This window comes from Balearica regulorum, chromosome 1, assembly GCF_011004875.1.
Source record: "Balearica regulorum gibbericeps isolate bBalReg1 chromosome 1, bBalReg1.pri, whole genome shotgun sequence".
Classification (NCBI taxonomy): Eukaryota; Metazoa; Chordata; class Aves; order Gruiformes; family Gruidae; genus Balearica; species Balearica regulorum.
In genome coordinates, this window is record NC_046184.1 from 51501762 (window position 1) to 51524651 (window position 22890).

General features: G+C 44.3%; 1 protein-coding gene across 1 annotated transcript in view; it reads left to right on the plus strand.

Moving 5' to 3' along the window:
* ELK3 (ETS transcription factor ELK3) overlaps positions 1-19222 on the plus strand; it is a 40313-nt gene extending 21091 nt beyond the window's left edge. Inside the window, exons 3-5 of the mRNA XM_075749178.1 lie at positions 7439-8233; positions 13699-13821; positions 17584-19222. Coding sequence (XP_075605293.1) covers positions 7439-8233; positions 13699-13821; positions 17584-17682 — 1017 coding nt within the window. The 3' untranslated portion in view covers positions 17683-19222. The remainder of the gene's footprint in view (positions 1-7438; positions 8234-13698; positions 13822-17583) is intronic.
* The last annotated feature ends 3668 nt before the right edge of the window (positions 19223-22890 follow it).

Sequence of the window (22890 nt, forward strand, 5' to 3'; positions counted from 1 at the left end):
CTTGTCATTCTTCTTTCCCTTCTGCAGAACAAAAGGGGAAGGGCTGGTGAGGTGAAAGAGCCTCTCAGACTTTTGCACTCCTCTCCCCTGGACCAATTCGCCAATTTCTGGGATAAACCAAGAGTGGTCTAGCCCCTGAGGTAGCCTTAAGGAGCCTTCTGAGATCCCTGTCCCCTCCCTTGCTGTTGGCAGTGATGGACATGTTGGCACAAATGGGATGCACCCTGGGCAAATGGGATAAACGTGCTGCAGGCTGGGGAGTGGCAGCAGGAAAGGCAAGAGGCAGAACTCCGGACAAGACTTCATTTGGGTTGTGGAATTATCAACATGGACTTCTTTACCTATAACCCAAATGATCTGGCAGCATGTGAGTTTGAGGCAGAGAGCAGTGATTTTTTTAGAAATGATGCTGGCACATGGGATGGGCCTCCCTTTCTCGGGCTGCCCGCTGCTGCTGCTGCATACAGCTGACACTAACTGAGCTACTGCTTCATGGTTTGTCTTTGAAATTATTCACCGTGGAGAAATAAAAGCTGATCACTGGATAAATGGAGGTTTATGAGCTCTGCCATTTTGCTTGGGGGGGAACACTGGCTTGTTAAAATTCATCATCTGATTCATCTGAACTTAAAAGTAAATTAATTCCAGTACTGGAGAAAAATAACACAATTAGGACAAGTTCCTTAGCCTGACTTTGAAAGCAAGCATGATGTGCTGTTGAGGCTGATGGCTAGATTTATGTTAAATTCACATATAGAGCACCCCAGGAAATACAGTGTGGCATGCCTTGATTGTAATTTGCTACCATGATTCTGGTTGCTAAAGGTTTGTAGATAAACTGAAGACTTTCCATTTCCTGTTTCATTCGTTACCCAAATTCCCCTCCCCCCTTTTTATTTAATAAATTTCCCCTATTGCCTCAACAGAGCAGCAGAACAGATGACAGATAGCATTGAGGAAAGGCATCCTGCACTCTCTACCTACAGCTTGAGCAGCATGTCCATCATGTCACACACTTCTGCTGGTCAGAAATCTCTTGTAATGCTTTCAGGCAAGGAAACCCTTCACGTTATTCCCACGCAGAGCACTTTAGCTTGATGTGTAGAACTAAAATACCTTTATAAGTAGGATTAGTAGGTTTCTTTATTTGAAGTTGCCCAGTTACTCTGTTTTTCTGATAGCGTAATGACAGATATCTTTTGGAAGTCTCTAGAGGTTTCAGGACAAGAGGGAAGCTAGTGAGTTTTCCCTATGAGAGGAGGAGGACGTATCCAGGAAGTTACATGCAGATAACAACATTAATAGGATGTAACAGTTGTGGCAGTCAAGCCCTCAGAATTTAGGAAATGCAAGAATCACAGTTCCCTGGGTAACCTTAATGTTTGCATGAGTTATGCTGCATCTTTAATTACACAGTCACATACTGTTGCGATGAGCAGCTATTCAATATTTTTGCATCCTCTCTGAACAGTATGTGGCCCCGGGCTTTACTCTGAGTGCTATTCAATCTGTCTTCTAAAGACAGAATAAATCATTTCAGTTAATGGCTGCCCACTTGTTTAAATGGGTTTGCAGTATGATGTATAGTATATAAATAATATGGGCTGCTTTGTGCTTGGTGCAGTGCAGGGGACAACTTCTCAGGTGCTCTTAGGATTCAGAGGTGCCCATGGCATTCCCTCTCCTCCCATAACAGGTCAGACCCAGTAGTCTGGTTACTAGTTCCTATTTTTAATGCCGAAGTGTGGGTGGCAGCGTAGAATTGTCTTGGGAAGAGGGTTTCTTGCTTGGTCTGCTTACAGAACTTCAGGATATAAAGTCATAATGGAAAGTACTATTTTACTTTTGGGAAGTTCTTCTCTTGAGTTTACCTCAGGGAAAATAGAATATTACAATGAAAGAATCGGGGTATGATGGTGCTGAAGTACCAGCTGTACGTTTTGTAGTGGTACAGCTAAGAGGTGTTATAAGGAAATACTTGAAGAAGCATTAGAAAATAGCTTTATAGAGAATTGGAAGGCCCTTCTTTCAAGAGTGATGTATGGAAGCCAAGAAAGTGCTTGTCTGAAATGGCATAAAAGTGGTTATTGAGTGCTGTCCTGATGGAAAGATGGGAGTCAATAATTTGATAGCAAGAGGTGATGGGTAGAGGAGAAAACCCAAGGACCCCCCAGAAAGGAGTGACAAATAGTTCATGTTTGATGTGAGAGGTAAGGGATGTGCTGTGAACTGCAGCAGAGAGAGCAGTGAACCTGGCCAAGGATGCCAGCCAGAGGAATGGCCTTTGCCTTCCACATGGAGATGGGTGAGGAAAGACTGAAATCCCACTAAATGAGTGTCTTGCACTTCCAAAAGTCAGTACCGGTGCATGATCCTGCACCTGTGCCTCCATCAAAAATTTCACAAAATCTAGCTTCTACACACACAGTATAATAAACATGAGTGCATAAAGTATGATGTTAACAGAATCTGCCTGCCTGCACGTGCTGATGCGGACACACGCCCCACTGCTTGGAGCAAACCATGCCACAAGTACCTCCTGCCAGCTTATGTACTTCAGACACTGGAGGATGAGCAGCCCACTCTCTGGGTAGGGTTCCCAACAGCTGGATGCAGCCTGGCTCCCTCCTCAGAGAGTCCCATGAGGAATTCATAGCCTAAGTGTTCCTACATGTGTTGCATCCCTCAGTACTCTTGGAGCCAGAGAACTTGCAACAAATCCAAGTGGGAGTTAAGTGCAGCAGCTACAGCTTTGGCCCTTCTTTCCCAAGTGGGGACATTTAGTACCTATGGACAAGTTCATCCTGTTCTGTCATAAATTTTGAGATCTCAGGCACCCTGATTATAGGTCACATCCAGGGAGGAGGAAAAAAAAGTCCCAGTCTGTCTTCCTACCCCTGAGGCCCCTCATTAGTCTGAATTTCAACTAGAAACTGGGTCCCATTTCCTAGCTCAGTCCCTGAGTGGCTCCTGCAGCCAGCAAACTTACTAGCTGACAGGTTTGAGCCAAGCCACTAAAATCATTGTGTCACACTGGTAGTATAGTTACACCTTAGCTCTAAATGGCTTGAACAGGGAGTGAGAATCACAGAATGGTTTGGGTTGGAAGGAACCTCAGAGATCATCTAGTTCCAACCCCCCTGCCATGGGCAGGGACACCCTCCACTAGACCAGGTTGCCCAAAGCCCCATCCAACCTGGCATGGAACACTTCCAGGGATGGGGCATCCACAACTTCTATGGGCAACCTCTTCCAGTGCTTCACCACCTTCATGGTGAAGAATTTCTGCCTAATATCTGATCTAAATCTACCCTCCTTCAGCTTAAAGCCATTACCCCTTGTCCTGTCACTACCTGCCCTTGTAAACAGTCCTTTTCCAGCTTTCTTGTAGGCTCCCATTAGGTACTGGAAGGCTGCTCTAAGGTCTCCCCAGAGCCTTCTCTTCTCCAGGCTGAACAACCCCAACTCTCTTAGCCAGTCTTGATAGGAGAGGTGCTCCAGCCCTCTGGTCATCTTCATGGCCCTCCTCTGGACTTGCTCCAACAGCTCCATGTCCTTCTAGTGTTGGGGCCCCCAGAGCTGGATGCAGTGCTCCAGGTGGGGTCTCACAAGCCGAGTAGAGGGGAGAATCATCTCCTTTGACCTGCTGGTCACACTGTTTTTGATGCAGCCCAGGATACGGTTGGCTTTCTGGGCTGCAAGCACGCATTGCTGGGTCATCTTGAGCTTCTCATCAACCAGCACCCCTAAGTCTTTCTCCTCAGGGCTGCTCTGAATCCATTCCCTGCCCAGCCTGTAGTTGTGCTTGGGATTGCCGCAACCCATGTGCAGGACAGTCAGAACCGATGAAAATAAAACACAAACATAAAATAGAGGAACTGAAGTCTCAGTTGCCCTGATATACAGGAAAACCTTGGGGAGAGGGAAAGTAAAAAAAAGGAAAGAAACCCAGAGGTCATGTGCTGTTGAGATGGACAAACAGCTCCCCTGTATTTTGGGAGGGCTTGCAAAAATAGTGCCTATGCATAGTTGACACAAAAAAACCCCAAAATCCAGCCACATTATAGCCTGGTTTAAGCTGCAGGAGAAACCAGGCCACTGAGTCTTTGGCATCTAGCTCAGCCAGCTGGTCTGTGGAGAAGGACAGGGGAGAGTCCCATCCCTCCAGCTGATGATTCAGAGCACTGGGGTAAGGCGTCTGCTCCGAAATGGTTTTGGAGGCACTCATAAAGTGAGCGCCTGGAGTGATGTGACTAAACCAGAGCTCCCTAACACAGCCAATACGCTAGAACAGACGTCAGGCAGTGCTGTATCCAGTTCATATCGGCAGCTTCCACAGCACTTTGCAGTGGAGGGTGGTCAAAGTTGCTGTAGTCACTGTTTTATATACACAGGAGGAGAAGTGTAAAGTGTTCAAGTGATGAAACCAATCGAGAAAACGAGAAGAGGGGCATTCCCAGCTCCCTGCCCTCTTATTAACTGTCACAATGTGCTGTCGATAAGATTTTTTTTTTTTTTTTTAAAAAAAGGCTGTTGGCCTGGCATCCCTGCTTCTGGCCTGGCTGCCCAGTTCTCCTCCCAAGCAGCTGCACTGGCCCAGCAGTCGCCTTCCTCGGCAGCACTGTCCCAGAGCTCCCTGCAGCCCTGGCCGGCAGCCACAAGCACTCATCGCAAGCCTGCTCATGGGGGGAATTCACCTAGAAAATTCAAATAACAACAACAAAAAAAGGCTAAATATGCACTTATACTTACTGTCCTGCTACCAAGCAAGTGGTCTAGCCTCCCTGCAAATGCAGTCCTTAGTAAATAAGGAATATAATAATAATAATAATAAAGAAGCCTTTGCCCTTTCAAACTGAGGGTGGAAGACCCCTGCTTGTCACGATGCCTGTCACTGTGTTCTGTGGTTTGAACCATCATCTGCAGCTCAGAATGATTCTGACAGATCACTGAGGTGATGGTAAAAATAAGCTGCTTTTTACCTTCAATTATTTATCAAAAAAATTTAGAAAAGTCAGTGGCATTTCAGAGGCTCTTAATTAATTTGCGTCCTTATTTTCTCTTGCACGCGGATGCCGTTTTCCTCAGGCTCCACATTTAAGAGACGCCTGCGAAGCACTTGAGGGATCTTGCACTTGAATCCTTTTCATCTCCAGCCGTTGTTAAGTGGGCCTTTGCTGCAGGCTTATGGAGTCAGAGGAGCTGCACTGAGATAGATACCTTCTTAAAATATAACTATATTTAATAATAACAGAGGAAGTATAAATGCACCAGCCCGTTAGGTTGCTTTTTATAGCAATGTTCCCCTGTTTCAAGCCTGCACCAGTATAAAAGTGCCACCCTTAAATACATTTAATCTTTTTCTGCTGGGAGTCACATTTTCCACGTAGGATCTCAGTTGTCAGTGCTTGATGTAACAATAACTCAAAGCTGCCGGGAGCAGAGGGGAAGGATTATTTTAAATTTAAAAATATATATATTTTAAAAAGAAAATAAAATCCAGTTGGGGTGTTTCTTTTTGTATGTGAATAGTTGGGAGGTTTTGCCTTTTTCTAGAAGAATTTAATATTGATGTTGGAGAAAAAGTGTGTCCATCCAACGTTTCACCTAATTAGCACAAAAAAAAAAAAAAAAAAAATCTAGGCCAAGCCCAAATCCATGGGAATTAAAGCTCATGCAGACTGAGATCCTGTGGACTAACTATCTGACCTGAACATTTGGAAGGCAAAAATATGCATTTCAGGATCCACCAGGTGGGTGGATGTGCATACAGTTTGGCATGGAAGAGGACAGTTTTGTGCCTTTAGTCTGAGCTTGTGGAATTTAATTCTCCTCCTCGCTACAGATCCCCGTTATCAACTTGGGAAACAACTTTCTCCATTTATGCCATAGCTCCTGACCTGTGAAGCAAGGCTACATCCCAGGGCTCTTTGTAGGATTAATTTTGTATTCAAGAAGGTGCCTGAATGAAATGCCAGGACATTCAGCTAGAAGAATCACAGATTACAGTAGCTCAGCTGGAAGACAGACGAGGTTCCGATACCCAAGTGCAGACTCCTCTTTCCCAAATCCAGCCTTGCTTTTGTGACAAGAAAAGGTGTAGTGTGGGCACTGCAAGCACCCAGAACTAGGTACTGTCTGTATATAAATAGGAATAGTGTTGTATTCCTACTTCTTTTTTCTTTTTTCCTTTTTTTTCATTTTCAGTCAGTTAAACAAATGTTTCCTCTACTAGTCCTGCAATCTGTGGTAGAATGAAAAACAAATTAGATTTTTAGGAATAATATAAATGTTTATGTTCCCATATGTACAGCAAAGCAAATGTCTGTTTGCAGAGTATCAGCTGGAGATACAGCAGATGTCTGCCCAACAAAAGGGTAGCTTCTTGGAAAGGGTTTTTCAGAGGTGACTTACAGACAAACTCTTCACCAGTTCTCTCAAGAAGAAATACTGCTTCTTGTCTTCCACAGCACTTGGCTTAGGATGGTAAATGTTCCAGTCCTCCTCCTAGGCCAGGCTCCTGCCAGCACCTGGTGCTGTGAAGTTCCCTCTGCAGGGGACCCCACATTGCACCTTTGCATTGTGTTAGAGCAGGCAGCATGCCCGGCTTTGCAGTAAGAGCTAGGGCTGGAAACGAGACCCTCAAGGATTCCTCAAAGGGAATCAGTTCTTTCCATAAAGGAGACACTTTTATTATGCCAAAGATGAAAAAAAAAATAGTTGTACAAACCTTTGAGAGGTTTGGGATTTTTTTTCAAGAATTAATTTAAATAGCCAGTTTACACTGTCAGCAGCAGTGAGCATCCTGAGCCTAATGCAAACCTGGAGATAGCACAGCGAACACAAGTACTTTTCCAACCCATGCAAGTGATTGCATTTGTCACAGACGTAGCACGGGACTGTGGAAAAAAGGACAATAACCATTAGCCCAAGTCAATCCTCCTGTGCATGGGCAGGAAGAGAGGGTTAATGACTGGAACAGGGAGGCTGCGGTGGTTTTGTCCCTTGCGGACATTTCAAGAGTGTTTCATTCTCCAGGGCAGTTGGTGTCACCTTTGGGAGGCATAAATGATGGAGTTTGCGTTCGTTGTGAAATGCAAATGGTGACATGGCTTGAATCTGCAAGGCAGTGAAATTGTTTTTACTGGAAAGAAAATATTCCCAAGCTGCCTCAGAGGAAGTGGGGGCCAACCAGCCCACCAGTAAGTCTTTATCACCTAGTAATGGTGATTTTAGGCACCAGGAGGAGCAGGGGTGGCCACCCTGGCTGAGCAGAGGTATGGGAATGAGCCCAGGAAGAGCAGCATTAGGACCCCCACTGAAATGACCTGCTCAGCCCGAGGGGGAAGCCGGGCCCCCCCCCCCCCCCGCCTTTATGTTCATTGTACTCGGTGCCTTTAAATGCTGATCTTTCTAGCATCTCCTTTTGTATTTGCAGAACATCATCAAGAAAGTGATTGGACAAAAATTTGTGTACAAGTTTGTCTCCTTTCCTGAGATTTTAAAAATGGATCCACATGCTGTGGAAATCAGCAGAGAGAGCCTTTTGCTGCAGGACAGCGACTGTAAGATGCCTTCTGAGAGCAGGGATCAGCACAAGCACAGCTTGTCAGCACTGAAAAGCACAAGCCGTAATGAATATATCCACTCTGGCCTGTACTCTTCTTTCACTATCAACTCTCTGCAGAACCAGCCAGACCCTTACAAGCCAATCAAAACAGAAAAACTGGAGGAGAAGTCAGAAGGAAGCACACCAGTCGAAGAAGTTCGGACTGTTATAAGATTTGTGACAAACAAAACAGACAAACAAGTTATGAGGCCCATGGTGTCGTTGCCTTCCACTTCCGAAACAGCAGCTGCCTCTGCTTTTCTCAGCTCGTCAGTATCAGCTAAAATATCTTCCTTAATGCTACCCAACAGTGCCAGCATTTCATCTCCATCGTCATCTTCCTCCAGGTCACCGTCTCTGTCTCCCACCTCACCCCTCCCTGCAGAACACAGGAGCCTCTTCCTTGAGTCCAGTTGCCACGACTCAGATTCCCTTGAGCCTCTGAACCTCTCCTCAGGCTCCAAGGCAAAATCTCCATCTCTTCCCCCAAAGGCTAAAAAACCCAAAGGCTTGGAAATCTCCGCCCCACCTATGGTTCTCTCCGGCACCGACATCGGTTCCATCGCCCTCAACAGCCCTGCGCTTCCGTCGGGATCCCTGACTCCAGCTTTCTTCACTGCACAGGTAAGAAAGACCCACCTGTCTCCTGCACCCTTGCTGTAGCCAGCTCTCCCTCCATGTGGCCAAGAGCTCTCTGGGTCTGTCATCATCCAATGGAAAAAAACCAAACACGTGGGGAAGAGGGAAACGTAGCAAAGGTCTGAACAAAGGGTGAAAAAGTTCCTCCTAGGGTTCCTATGTGAGTGTGGGAAAAGCCATCACAGTTCACAGAGTGCCTGGAAGCATAATGAGATGGGCATTCGTTAGTTAACACAAGCAAATCACTTTTAGCAGCTCAAACCAGGTCTACAAAACAAACAGGAAAAAGCCAAGAAGAAAAACGTAGGGGTTTTGTAGGTCATGACTTGAGCATGTGCATTGTGGGATACTTGGTTAGATTTTTCTACTAGATGTTGTATCCATTCAAACAGTGTGACCTATTCATTAGTTTTTGAATACGGAGCAAATTAGTTTCTAAGACAAGGCTCTTAAGACAGTTTTGATTTCCAAAGTTTTACAGATCCACAGAATACTTGCTAGAGCTTCCTTTCAGCACAGAACTACTGAATAACCAGTAGGTTATTTTGTTCTTTTTAATCACATATTTGTGGTAATTAATGGTAATGCGAGTTCTCATTTTCAAGCAAGTCTATGAAAAAAATCTAGCAGTTCAGAGGAGAAGAGGAAAATCACATTGATAATGACCTGGTGTGGTCATCAGTGAGTTTTGTCTTATGCTACCACTGCAAAATTAGACAAAAAAAATCTAAGAGTAAAATTATCCCAACGGGGAACACCTACCCCCCTCCCCCCCCCCAGTAACAGTTGATGCAAATACTAGCATTGAACAAAACAACTGAACAGTAAATAAATAAACAAACTCTCATTTACTTTGAGCTGTCTAGGGGTCACGGTCACGCTGTATCCAGAATCCCCTTACCCTTCCGTGTTCGAAGAGGTTTTGCAGGAGTGATGCCTGCAGTGCAGCCAGGTGTTAGAGGTCTTTGAGCTGGCTGCAGACAGCGTCGTGTGCCTACGTGCGCCTGGCAGAGGTGAGAGCGTTGGCAAGTGCTCTCGGCCAGCACAGCGCTTGTCTTCCTGAGCTTTTCAGCTGGCTGCAGAGCAAGTTTGTGCAAAGCCATTGCAGTTCAGACACACCTGTAGGCCACTGAGATGTGAGGTTGTGTCGCAAAGAAAGAGGATTTTGCGGGCCGTTACCTGTCATTTTTGACATTGTAAAGCCTTTAAGTGAAGTTATGTTTGGCAGGAAGGACAGAAGTGTGGCAAACCAAAACTGAGGTGCATTGACAGAGTCTCAGAACCTCTAACTGTGGTATAACCACAGTAAGTATTTTGCTTGCAGGGAGCAAATCTGACAAATAAATCATATCAGATGCCAACCAGACATAATGACAGCATGAGTTATTACAAGCTCGCTTTAATCTACCGCTGCCCCAAAACTCAGTATGAACAGAGATTTCTTTCCTCATTTTGTAATTATTTCTCTGAACACTTAATTTTCTCATTCCTCTATAAACCACTATACTTACTACCCCTGAAAGACGTTGAAGGGCATTAGGTAGATGATTGTGGTCCTCCTTCGGCAGGAGTACTAGCTCAGGCTGTGATGACTATTATCTAACTTAATGCCATCAAAAATCTTTTTTTACAGGTTATCCTATCACAGAAGAGGAAGATGGCACCTGTGTAGTGTATTTCCTGGGTCCATTTATTTAAACTTTTGGCTATACAGCAACATAGCTTTTTTCCTCTCTTTTAGCCTTCTATTTCTAGTGTGGATAAGAAGCACCCTGCAGCCTAAATACTTGACCTAGTGAATATAAAATAAAAACTATATAACAGCTGTGTTCATATAACTGCAATACCACAATGCAAAATAACTAAAGCCATAATTTAGGCTGGAAATCTGCAGTTCATCCCATTATCCTAGGAAAAGCATGCATCATATCTCAAATGATCTCTGATTTATCAGGTCCCAGTCGTAGACACCTGCTGCCATGGGGCAGGTGCAGAACAGGATGTCACATGCCATTCCTGCTCCAGTAGGGATGTAGGTTCGGAAAAGGTGCTGCTGCCAGAGGGGGTATTTCAGAGGGCTGTCCATTGTACCTGCCAGTCAATGTGGAGCCTTGTGAAAGGGTACATGATATACACAGCCAACTTCAGAACAGAAAAAAGGGTTTGAAGATGCCAGTGCATACAGTACAATACCTTGGTAGAGAAATGCCAGCTTTCCCTTCAGTTAGCTTCAAAGAGACATATTCAGATTTTGTTCAGTACTTGCTTCTTTTACAGATTACTTATGCTTGTTATTTTTGTCAGCTGTCCCTTGGACAATGTGGATATATAATTTTGACTGCTCTTTTCTTCAGGCCTCTACTTTGGCATTTGTAACATTTACAACATGCTGTTTCCTTACGGATGACGTAGTGTGCCTGCAGCCAGCACACGTGTGGTCTGTATTGTATCTACATCCACTATCCAGGCTCCAGCACGTGCCTAATGACCTAGGAAGTAATGTACGTGTGACAGCACTTGTCCATTATCTGACAGCTGGAAGTGACAAGAAGGATTGTACTTACACACGTTCTTTGTCAGAGAAGTCAGGAGCCATGAACATTGTTGCTTAACATAATCCTCTCTGTGCAATGAATTATTTCTATTTAAACTCTCCCTACACTTAGATAATAATGACGTTTTTTAAGTAGGAACTTTCCACTGGGTTCCACATCTAATACCAGATGTACAGCTGCATGAGGGCAGAAAATGAAGTGACACATCAATTTCCGTGTGTAATTTAAGGATAGCCTTTGCTGTGGTGTTGTTTACACTTATGTTTCCTCTGGTGGTTTTGATGCTTGGCTGATGGCGATACCGAGAACAAGCCTGGGAGGCCCTGTGCTCTTTTTGCATTAAATATTAACAGATTGGGAGGCTTACTTTGGCTGGCTCTTGGCTCTGGCAGAACTTGCAGACATTAGTGCTCTGATCATCAGAGAATGCAAGCTTTTGCTTAGCACTTTTAGGCATGTTAACATGCTTCCAGAGATGAATGGAGGACAGCTCAGTTGCAAATCTCTCTCTCTGAAGACTTGTTCTGGCTGTATCTAGGTATGAATAATCACTTCCAAGTTTTCCTTGTTATTTTCAAAAGACTCCCTCAAGAACCGCATTTGCAGTTCTGGGTATCATCTGCAGTGTCTCAGAGAAAAAATAGTGTGGCATAGCTCAGTGGAGCTGTTAGTACAGTTGGCACAATACCGTGTCCTTAGTTGAATGTTGCTGCGTCTTGCTGCTTACATCTTTGGTTTTAAGGTTAGTAGGCTCGTCTCTAAGTAGATCTCTGAGTATTTATGCTGACCTAATTAGGTGTGTTCTTTGTCAGTCTCGTAAATCCCCATCGAGGGCCTTCTGCCCACGGAGCATCAGCTTGTAACATGGCACAGGAGAGATGCTGTCACTGGTGCTGCCGTTTTCCTGCCCTGTGAAAGCACCGTGGTCCTGGGACGAGGGCATTGGTGAAGGAGCCCGTTCACAAGGGCCTGCTTGTCAAGTATTTTTTGCAAGATATCTTGGCAAGAGCTCTCCCTTGATGTGATCAAGACAGAAATTTTCTCCTTGCCACTCTCCCCTTCTGTTGTCACCCAAATATATCCAAACCCCGACCTCACTGGTACTCCTGTGACCACCATACCTGCTGTTTTACTGCATGAACACCTTTTGCTTTCCCAGCAATGCCACCTGATTATTACTCCTTGGGACATAACTGTGGTTTCTTACACACAGTTCAGTATTTCTGATCCACCTTCTTCAGCACAAGAGAGATGGCAGTGTCCTTTTCCTTCGCATTTATCCATGAACCTCACTTCTTTTGAAATTCCTTAGAGAAGTCAGCCCCTTCAAGAGCAGCCAAAGAGCAAGCTCTTTGTGTGAAACAGCCTCTCAGACATCTTGGGACAGAATTGCTGGGATGATCTTAATGTTTGCTGCTCTGTGTCTCTCCCATCTCTCCCACTGATGTTAAACTGATTGACCCTGTTGTGAACTCCAGCGCAAGCATGTCAGAGCAGGTCCATATTCCTGCGCGTTTCCACAGAGCCCCCAACACCACAGCCAATCCTTCAGGCACCATTTTGCAAATAATATGTCCGTCATATTTGAAAATACACATGGCCTGTGGTACCTGCCTTCCTGAGCCTACCCGCCGATGAGTCCTAGCAACGTGGTGTAAGCAGTTGTTATGTGAGACCCTGGTTGCAATCACCATATGTGGGATTTTATATTTCTGGCCTGGTGGGAAGCTGGCAGGTACTAGAATGCATGACGTGCTGGTTACTAGGGAGAGATACTCCTTATCTTCTGTCTTCTGTCTTCTCTTTACATATTTTAAATTCTAGACAAACTGATGCCCCAGTTTAGCAGAGCACTGAGGCACTTGTCCTACACAGCAAAACACGTACTTAACTTGCTAAGTGTGCACTCAAATTCCATTAAGTGCTTTGCTAAATAGGACTGATTTTGATAATTGGCATCAAGATTACTGGTGAGATTAACTCATTAAGCCAAATACTGTGTTTAAAACTGTTGCATTGCCTTCATGTTCTTTTTTTGGAAAGATAAAAGTTACTCTGGATACAGAGTAATTCATGTGACTCTTCCTTTGAATGGAGATTTGCATGTGCTTTATCACTACCTCCTCTCCAATGGTGCTTTAGATGTGCTGAGAGCATTCCCAGCTCTCCTCGTGCGCCATGGCACCGGAAGGAGCCACCTCCGAGTTGGGAAGAGCCTTGGATTCTTAGTTCTTGCCATTTTAGTTCTTTTCAAACAATTAGCTGTGCTCTCCGCAGTCCCTCCGGGCACCCAGCCCCTACACTTGCCTCTTGCTGCATCAGCTTGTGCACTGCCAGTTCCTTGAATCTTCTTCCATTTTGAACAGGCGCCATCAGAGGAGTAAACTTCAAAGGCCAGCTGTGGCTCTTTTGGCTCCACATGCAATTGCATTAATGCTTCAAAAGCTGCAGTCAGTTCAAGCAATTGCTGCCCTTCAAAAGGTAAAAAGTTATTCTGAAAGAGAGCAGGCTGTGTTTACAGACATTGGGGCACGTGTGGTATTTTATACGGTAGCATGAGCACGGTTCAAATAAACAATAACTGTGTTTTCCTTAAGCAAATCGCAATAGAAATGAAACCAATTTGCATATGAAGGAATATTAAATGTGCAGGTATCCAGTACTGACCGCTGTGGAGACAGGATTCAGGGCTGGATGAGCAGCTGCTGCCAGCCAGTACACTCAGCACGCCATCTGTCTGAGTGAACCACGGAATCATAGCCCGGATTGGAGGGAACCTCCAAGTGTACGACTTCAGGGGTTGTGACTGCTCTGCGGAACTGTAACTCCTGAGAGATGCATCATGGGGTTTTTTGGTGGTGTTATTATTTTATTATTTTTTTTTTTGTCTTGCAGACCCCAAATGGATTATTGCTGACCCCAAGCCCACTGCTGTCTAGCATTCATTTCTGGAGCAGCCTCAGTCCTGTTGCTCCTCTGAGTCCTGCCAGGCTGCAGGGACCAAACACTCTGTTCCAGGTAGGTCTTTTTTCAATGCACAGGTTTCATTTCTGAAAGCGCGTATGTGGAAGAGACATCAGGGGAACATCTCCTCACATCATCCGGAGCTTCTCAAATAGTTTGAGACAATGTAGCAGTTAATTGGCATTGTTAAAAGAGAGGCCTAGTTACTAGTACCCTCTTTAAACCCTTGGCAGCACTGTCAGAACCTGCAGGGCAGTATCTGCTGCAGCAAGGACACACATATTGTATGAAGGAAACAGAAATAAATGCTGGACCCCAGTAAGAGCAGGTAACTGAGCCCTCAGACCTTCAGGAAGAGAGCGCAGACCAGTCAAGGACCAGCCAGGAGAGTGGTGGAAGAGGGACTCTGGGAAAACCAAGGCCAGTTTGGGTCTCATACAGTAAGGTGGGTGTAGGGTTATCCTGTCTTAATGAGCTACTTCTCCCTCAGAAAGCTAGAGCACAGTTGTATTTACAAGGGCACTGAGCCTGAAGGCTCCATTTCCAGTTTTCCTGCACATTATCCACATGTCTTCAACCAAGTTACTTCATACTTCTTGGCATGACCTCTCTGTATGTAACAGGAGAAAGGCAGCTTTGTCCCCTCTCTCTCGCGGGTACTGGGAGAGTAAAAATCTCTGAGTTTCATAGAGATGTGGTGAATACAAAAGTTATTAACTAAACTGCGGTGGCCACAGCACTCAGCTGCAGCATTTGCTTGAGGCTTAGGAAGAGGATGGTGGGGATGGTATTAGCAGCTCCAGATGTAGCTGCTGCAAAACAGCTGCTGCAGCAAGTCACAGAAGAAATTAAACTGATCAGCTGATGGGCATCTGAGCAGCTGAAGAATGCAGGGACAGCCTTGGAACGAACTCCCCGACTGCTGTGGAGGGCCAACACCGACACAGGAGAGGGCTGCTGCTATACAGGGTCCTGTGTTAGTCTCAGAACCTTCAGGGAGACTGCCCAACTCAAGGGCCAGGCCTTAGCTCCAGTGCTCTGCTCAGGTATGATCCTCACTGGCGTAGTAAGTCCTTCTGCCTCCAGTGGGACAGCTGAGCATGGAGTCCCAGGACTCCTTATTTCTGTTTCAGATAAACTCATTTATCAAGCTGCACCTTAGTTTTGCACACGTGGTTAGAACCAGCCAGGCACTGCGTTTGAGAGGGAAGTGGCTGAGCCATGGCCTGGAGTGAGCTTGTACGGACATACGCTGGCCACCCCCTGCGGGAACTGAACGTGAAGAGTGGCTGTGGCTGTCTGTGAACGGTGTTTCATTCAGGCAAAGGCCACAGTGACAAGCGCAGAGTACAAAGCTTTATTTTAGGAGCCAAATAGGAAAGAGCAACCACAGCTGTAGCCTAGCCAACCCCACCGACAACCGCTGGGTCGGCCTGTGTAGCTATCGGGGCAGAGCACTCCCTGGGCTGCTGGCACAAGACGGGCCGCACTCCATGCAGCTGGCCAGGGAATGCCAGAAAGGGCTGGAGCTGCTTCACACGTTGCTTTTGTTTTCACCTGGTCATTCGCCCTGGCAGCTGAAAGAACATTTGGTTATTGCTGAAGGAGTCAAAATCCCGCCAGCAGCCAGAGGCCAGGGCAGCTCTGCAGCTGCCTGCCTGCCTCTGCACCCGTGCCTGCTGGCTTGCACGGAGGACACACCAGGCTCCCGTATTTCTTTTTTTTTCAGGTGCACGCTGCTTTTCACAATAGCACCACGCTTGGCACAGCTTACAGTTCTTTAGTACTAGTCTTTGTATAGTACCAGGACCAGGGTGGGAGCCATCTGCCTCCACGGTCCCACTAAGCCCGGAACAAGCCTATGGGAAAGTACAGCTCCTCCTTTAATGAACCAGGAGCAGCCTGTTCTGGCACTGCTGGACACAGCTACGTGCATACTCCCTCACAGAGCATGTAGATGCTTATTAACTCGTAAAAACTCTCCTTCAATATTTATAAGGTGAAAGCAACTCCCATACACCTACGCCTATACAGCCTTACAGCCTATGTAGAGCATCACTGAAATCTGCAGTCTCCCTTCACACAATTTACCTTGATATATTGACCTACCTGGAAAGTCTTCCCTTTGAAGGCACATTGCTGTCTAATTAAACTTATTTTGATGTTTCGTCATTAGTTTGAAATTACCACATAACTGGAACAGCAAGAGACTTGCACAGAATTGGTTGATTCAAGAAAATGCAGCCAAAGTTAAGGACTTCCAAGTTAGCTTGAATTAAGTGCTAACTAAGTTTAAGTGTATTTTCTTTGCTAATACTGTGTAGACAGTAGCCCTGAGAGGGTGTACTCAAGTCGCAGATCCCCACTGTATGGAGGTGTATGAATAAAGAGCAGCGTCCTGGCCCCAGGGGCCACAGAGACAACAGGAAGAAGAACAAGATAGCTGGGTTGGAGTGAGGACCAGGGGAAGGATGAAATCATTATTTCAGCATCACTCGGACCATAGTGCCAGCATGCCACCCACCTCGACAGACACCAAAGATCATATAGCCCTCTTCTCATTAGCTTTAGAAACCACATGAAACACAATTTGCACGTCTCACTTTAGAAACCTAGACTAGAAAAGCAAGAGCTTGTAATCAAGTTCTGTGTTTTAATGAATCTTGGCAGAAGTGATAAATGCATTTCCTGAGGTTTGGTTAAAATAGAGGTATCAGCCAGTCCTGGCCGCAGCAGGAGCATGATGCCAGCCCCCCGCAGCACGCTGCCGAGCCTGCGCTTCTCGGCCTGATTTTCACCTGAGCGTTGGGAGACGAGTATCATTAACTAACATCTTCGTGGAAGAGTAATCCTGTTATAAGCAGATTATGTGCACGCGTGGAGGTTGATTACGCCACAGTTGGCTGTTGAAGGACTGATCTGATAAGGGGTAAAAATACACCAGACACTTGAAGTTGGGAGCTCTGGTATTCAGCTCGCTGGCTCTCAAGGCAAGAGCAGCCCAGCACACGTGCTCGTGGAACTGGGCCTGGAGGCCAGATCAGTATCTACTGCTGGGATAATTCCTGCCTCATGCTGCAGCAAGTTTATTCCACCTACTTGCTTTGCTTTTTCTCAGGTCAGATGTTAAGAACTAGTCAATACACGTCACCGCAGGCAAGTTACAGTCAGGATGCTGCCATGAACTAGGAACAAATGGTTTATGTATCAAATTAGGATTTTTTTCACAGTATTTCAGAAGTAGAAGGTTAATACTAAATGACAGTATATTCTGCTTCACATACCGAATGATCCAGCATACCCAGTTTATGGTTTCTTGGTGAATAGACAGAAACTGTAACTACTTGAGAGCAATTTGCCCCGTGTTTTGTATTCAAAATTGTACTTTTTCTGCCCTAAACCTACATCTGAATTTGCACTTTTGCAAAGCTCTTTTCTGCTTTGCTTTTATGAAGGGCAGATGAAAAGCATGGATTTTAATTAGTATTTTGTAGAAAGAAAGAATGGATGACAAACATTGCTCTATAGTATTCACTTTCCCAGGGCGATGGTAGATGTATAGTTATGTGAACTTTTACATAAAATACAGCCAATAATACATTTATGCATCCCTGTATGTTTCTAAATACATATATTCAGGTTTCGTCCTCTATTTTACATTCCTAATGGCTGATGCGGGCAGTCTGTATACATCTTACTGTATCGAAATGACAAGTCCTGAACACATCCGGGCGGTTGCTAATGCTGAATGCGCGTGCTTCTGGGCTGAATCCTTTTAGATAAAAGAGTCATTTTTTACCTGTCGGCCTCTTACAGTTTCCGACTCTGCTAAATGGTCACATACCAGTGCCACTCCCCAGTCTGGACGGAGCCTCTTCTCCAGTACTGCTTTCTCCTAACGCTCAGAAATCCTGATGACGCCTCATCACGCCAAGGACTTACTGGTGGATTTAACACTTCATTCCTATGGGCTAGTTTTTCCTGTGTCATGAGAAGGACATTGTGGAACCCTCTATTACTTTGGTTTGCACTTTTCATTACATGGATAATCTACTTTTATTATGTTAGCATTTTTAAACAGTGTTTATATATAAAAGTATATATAAATCTGTTTTGCATTAAATGAATTATAATTTTTTTATATCATAGCTCTCAAGTGTTGAACACTTCTGTTGTTGATGAAGTACTTTTCTTAATGGATTGCAACAATGTATCTAAATAAGGATGTGAAGCTTCTTTTTAATCCCTTTTTCTGCATATTATGCATTGTGCTTGTGTAAACTATAACCGGCTGTGCCTTCTTTTGCATAATGTCATGTAAATGATTTATATATTTTCTAGTATTAAGAGAAAAAGTTGAAAGACAAAACTAGTACTGAACAGCCCTATGGTAGTATTTCAGTATTTTCTCCACGGATAGGCCATATGATGCAGTGTATTCATGTAACTTTGTATTAAGTGCTTTCAAATTGTATAAAAATAGCCTTATAATTTTTCTTTGCTGAAGTGAAAAACGTAATCAACGTTACAGTCAGGAGATACATCCAGGAGTAGTAACAAAGCCACATTTACACATTTGTGCCCAAGTTCTCCTGTGGAGTTGCACCAGGGAGGAACGGGGCTATGTACATTCGTAAGGCTTTTCCAGTGTTTGAGACTACTTCTGTAGAAAAGGTGACATTGCTCAGAACTTATTCGGCGTATACGTCTTACAAACTGTCCGCGCTGCGGCTGGGAAGACTGCAGGTAATCTCTGTCCTCCCAGGGAATGAGGATCATTCCCGATAGAGAATTTCCCGGTGCTTTGTTCAGTCGTGCCAAGTGCCTTCCACTATTTCCCTGGAAAGATTATTCTAGCTACTGAAGCTCAGAAGGTCACATTTCCCCTTCCCCCAAAGCTGGAAAAGTTACAAGACTGTAAATTAATGCCTGGTGCTTGTAAAGAGGCATACACGCAGGATGTTTATGTATAAACATCTGAACTCTGGATTAAAAAAACAACAGCACTGTGTTACTAGATACTTGCAACTTGAACTTACTGGGTATGTCCTCTACCTTCAGGTGATGGTTTAGTCATCCAAATGTTGGGCCAGGATTAGGCTAGACTCCCTGGCACCGCAGATTCTAATCTTGGCAGGGCTGATGCAAATCTTCAGTTTTCTGAGGTGGCTAAATTGGGTTGAATGCAGCTTTACCACGTAGGTTTTTCAGATGAGACCTTCAAAAACCAAACCAAACCAAAATCAGAATCCTGTTTGCCACAGGTCATTAGTGCTTCTACTTTGCTTTCTGGCCAAGCGGCTGGTCAAAAGTCCGTTCTTTTTGAAATTTATGCAGTGAGTTGTCTGCTGGTTTTCTGTTTGGATGCATTTCAGTGATGATGTGTGTAGTTAATTGTAAAGTGCTTTTGGATCCTTCAACCTGAAAGGTGCTAAATAAACATTTTATTAATGCAGTTCTGATGTTGAAAAGCCATTTTTGGGGCAGAGGTAGTCTGACAAAAGACAGCAGGAATTTTCCTCAGGCTCTTGGGTTGCACAACCAAAAATGACTCCTCAGTTTCACTCACAGTAATTAACGGGAGAGATTAACCCTGCCATATCTATATGAAGTACCAGCGCTGAGAAACAAAACAATTAGACGCAAGACGTAAGGCAAAAGAATCAAACACAGTGGAAGTCATTCGCTTGATTCTGCATTTGAAGAGCTCCAAGAGGTGCCGCCCTGCACAACAAAACCGGAAGATGAACCTATGCACAATTTATGAGTGAAGGGAAGTTTTATACTCAGCAAAATTGGAACAGGTTGGAAGAAAAGGCAGCACGTGACTAATGGGGACTGGTATAGCGGAGATGGATCACAAGGGAGCGCAGGTCAACCATTTCTCCTTCAATGGGCTCCTCCTACGTACACGGAATATTTTTCACTAATTATTCACACTCTAGAGCCAACTCTCGTCGCATTTTTACGTTAAGTACGAATGCCTCCTTCAGTGAAGTCTTGCCTTGTACACGCCACTGGAGCTAATGGGAGAACAAGGCGTAGAGATGAAGTGTTTCTCACTTCACGAGTTTAAAAAGTAAAGAGACACTCATGAATATTTAGTCTTTGACTTCGTAAGTACTGAATACCACACTGCAAAAAACCCCAGAGGAACATGGGAGAAGGGAGTGTGTGACAGAAAAGAGATTCTTAAAAAAGCATCCAGATTCTCACGACTCTGTTTCTTCCAAGGTTTTACTATTAGTAAGACAGATTTTTTTCTCTTCAAAAGGCTCAACACCCCCCTCCACACCTCCCCCTCCCACCCTCCTGCCCCTTAAGTGACTTTGGTTTTCTTTTAAAAATAGCAGAAAATAGCAATTCTGAGGGGAAAACAAACAAACAAACAAAATCTATTTCAACAATTTACTGTAAAGAATCCGAGAAAATCCATTAATACTTAAGGGAAGACACCTAGAAACAATAAAGTAGTGCTGTCTTCTCATCTTTGAGAGTACAAAAAGTAGCAACAGAACACACCATCTTTTGCTAGTTGGCTTTTCAGTTAAAAAAAAAATTTTGTTAAAATGAAATCTGCCTTCCAGATTGGTCAAACAATTGGTGGAACAAAAATTCTTCCTGCTGGGAAGAATTTCTACAAATAAAGTCCAGCCTCTTAAGTCTAACGCCTACCTAAACCACTAGATTATGATGCCTTATGCTTTGAAGAAAACAGTCTATTGCTAATTTTCTACTGAATTTTATTAACAGCTATCTTTTAACTATAGAGAAAAATCAAACAAATGTTTGTAAAATAAATACTGTGAAAGCATTGATATTTCTGTGGCATGGAGAACTCCAACACAACAATCCTGGGGAAAAAACCTGGAGTTAATTCTCTCTTGAGTATTCTTGGTAGTATTTGTAGTTTGGTCATATTCAAGGGATTTTTTGGCTAGATTTACACTTTATTCATGCTTCAGCAATACACAAGAAGTTTGCAACATTACGTAGGCTGGGTGGACAATGAGGCTATTTTTGGCTTACGTTTCCATTGCTTCTTTCAGAAAAGCAAGTATCCACCAGTAGGGCCACAGCTACTGGGTGGCTTTGCCAAGAGATTGCACACATCTTCTGCCCTGGCACAGGTCAGAGGCCTCAGTTCTAAAGAAAACTCTCAAGGTGGGGAAAACAGTGATGGGTGATAACAAACTACAGAAAAAGAAAGATTTGACACACGTCCATTATGTCAACAAAGAACAATTTATTTTGTCAGAAGAAAACTGGTCTGATCAGACAGGTGCTTGCCAATTTGGATATATCTACCAAAAAAGTAATGAACGTCAACAAGATGAGTGTTTCAAGGGGAGACGGTCCTTTGAAACAGACTACAGCAGTTCATTTTAACAGAACCAGACCCTACATGAAGAGGCTCTGTGATCTCATCCCTACAGGAAGCATCTTCAGGGGCTGCCACGACCACCAAACTAATTTAGAAAAGGCATCGTAACTGCAAGTAGTCTTTTATGTAAGAGCATCGCTGTTCCCTTCTGACCTTGAGACTGTCCCTATATCCTGTAGGACAAAGCAGCACGTGTCACTCAGATTTAATAATACCTCTACAAAGTCGTCAGAAAACTTCAACTTTTGAAATCCCTTTCTGCCCCAAACTGTAACTGCTCTCACCAGTCAATACGCGAGTGCTCTACCTACACAGATTGAGTACAAACCGATTTCCTGAGGGCAAAGAGATTGACGGCATTAGTGAGGAGGAGTATAAATTTATTTAATAGAAAAAAGAATGAACCTCAGGCGAGGACTCTGGAGCACTCGGCATCACGGCCTGCCTTGGGGGGGGGCATTGGTAGAAAAGCTCCTCTCCTAGAGGAGAGGACTCCAGGACACTTGTTTATTCCCATGGGTTCATTTTGTGTTCACTCTTGAAGTGCGAACGGATAAACGTTACCTTAATTATTCCCAACGTGGCTCCAGGCCAGCTGCCGCCTCTTGCAAATTAAGGAAAAGGACACGGAGGAGGGGAAAATAAAGGTCTGTGAAAAAACAAGCTCGGGGCGTGAGAAAGGAGGAGCAGGCAGCGCTGAGGCTGCCGTGCAGAGCCTGGAAGGAGGTGCTCTGCAAGAGTATGCTGGAGAGGGGATAGGGACGAGCACTCTCCCCAGTTTGCAATCCACAGCGATGCCATCGGCAAGGAGATCCCACTGCAACACATGAAGGAACTTCATTGCTCTCTGGGGAAAAATGTGTTTCAAGGCCTGGCCTCTGCGTGGAGTGAGACTTCTATTTCATTAGGAGGACCGTAAGAGCAATCCGCTTGGGCAGGTCTACTTTTCAAGTGATTTTGGAGGATGCAGCCAGGACAATAAATTAAGCAGTTATTTACAACAGTAAGTATGTGCATACGTGTACATTCACAGTTTAAGTTGGCTGAAAATTTACTGAGAGAGAACTGAGTTAAGGGATTTTAGAAAACGTGAAATAATGGAAAAATTGTCAGGTACATGTTTTTCCACTGACATCAAACTTTTTCTTTCCGTTAATGAGAGAGGCGCAGCACAGCTCAGTGAAAAATCACACAACAAAGATTAAAAAAAAAAAAATCTAGAATAGCTGAACTCTAATCCTGGTTCTGACAACACAAATTTCCACTGTGGCCTATAACAAGAGTGCAATTTCTGTGCAACTGAACTGCAGAGATGAAAAGGCTGCATGCTCTGAATTAGAGAGCTCACGTATCTACTTGGCTTTTATACTTTTCAAAATCATCCTACCTGTAAGTAAGCTCCGGCTGTACAATGTACCAATTAGCTCAACACTGGTACAGTGCTTCCTTTATGTTTTATAGTCTATACTTGTTATCTTGTCAACCTCTTAAATTGGTCTGATACGAATGTTGGTGAGATACATGGGTGTTCCTGACCCACATACAGACCAAATCTCTAACAGCCCAGCCTCTGAAATGAAAAATAAAAATCAAAAATCTATCAAAAGTAAGCATTCAAGTTCCTCCCCAAAATTAAGAAATTTCATAGAATGTTGCATTTGTTTCACAGCCAAACTTTACCAAGGGAAACAAGGTATTGAAACGTGCTAACAGGATGCATGAATTAGTTCAACTCTGCC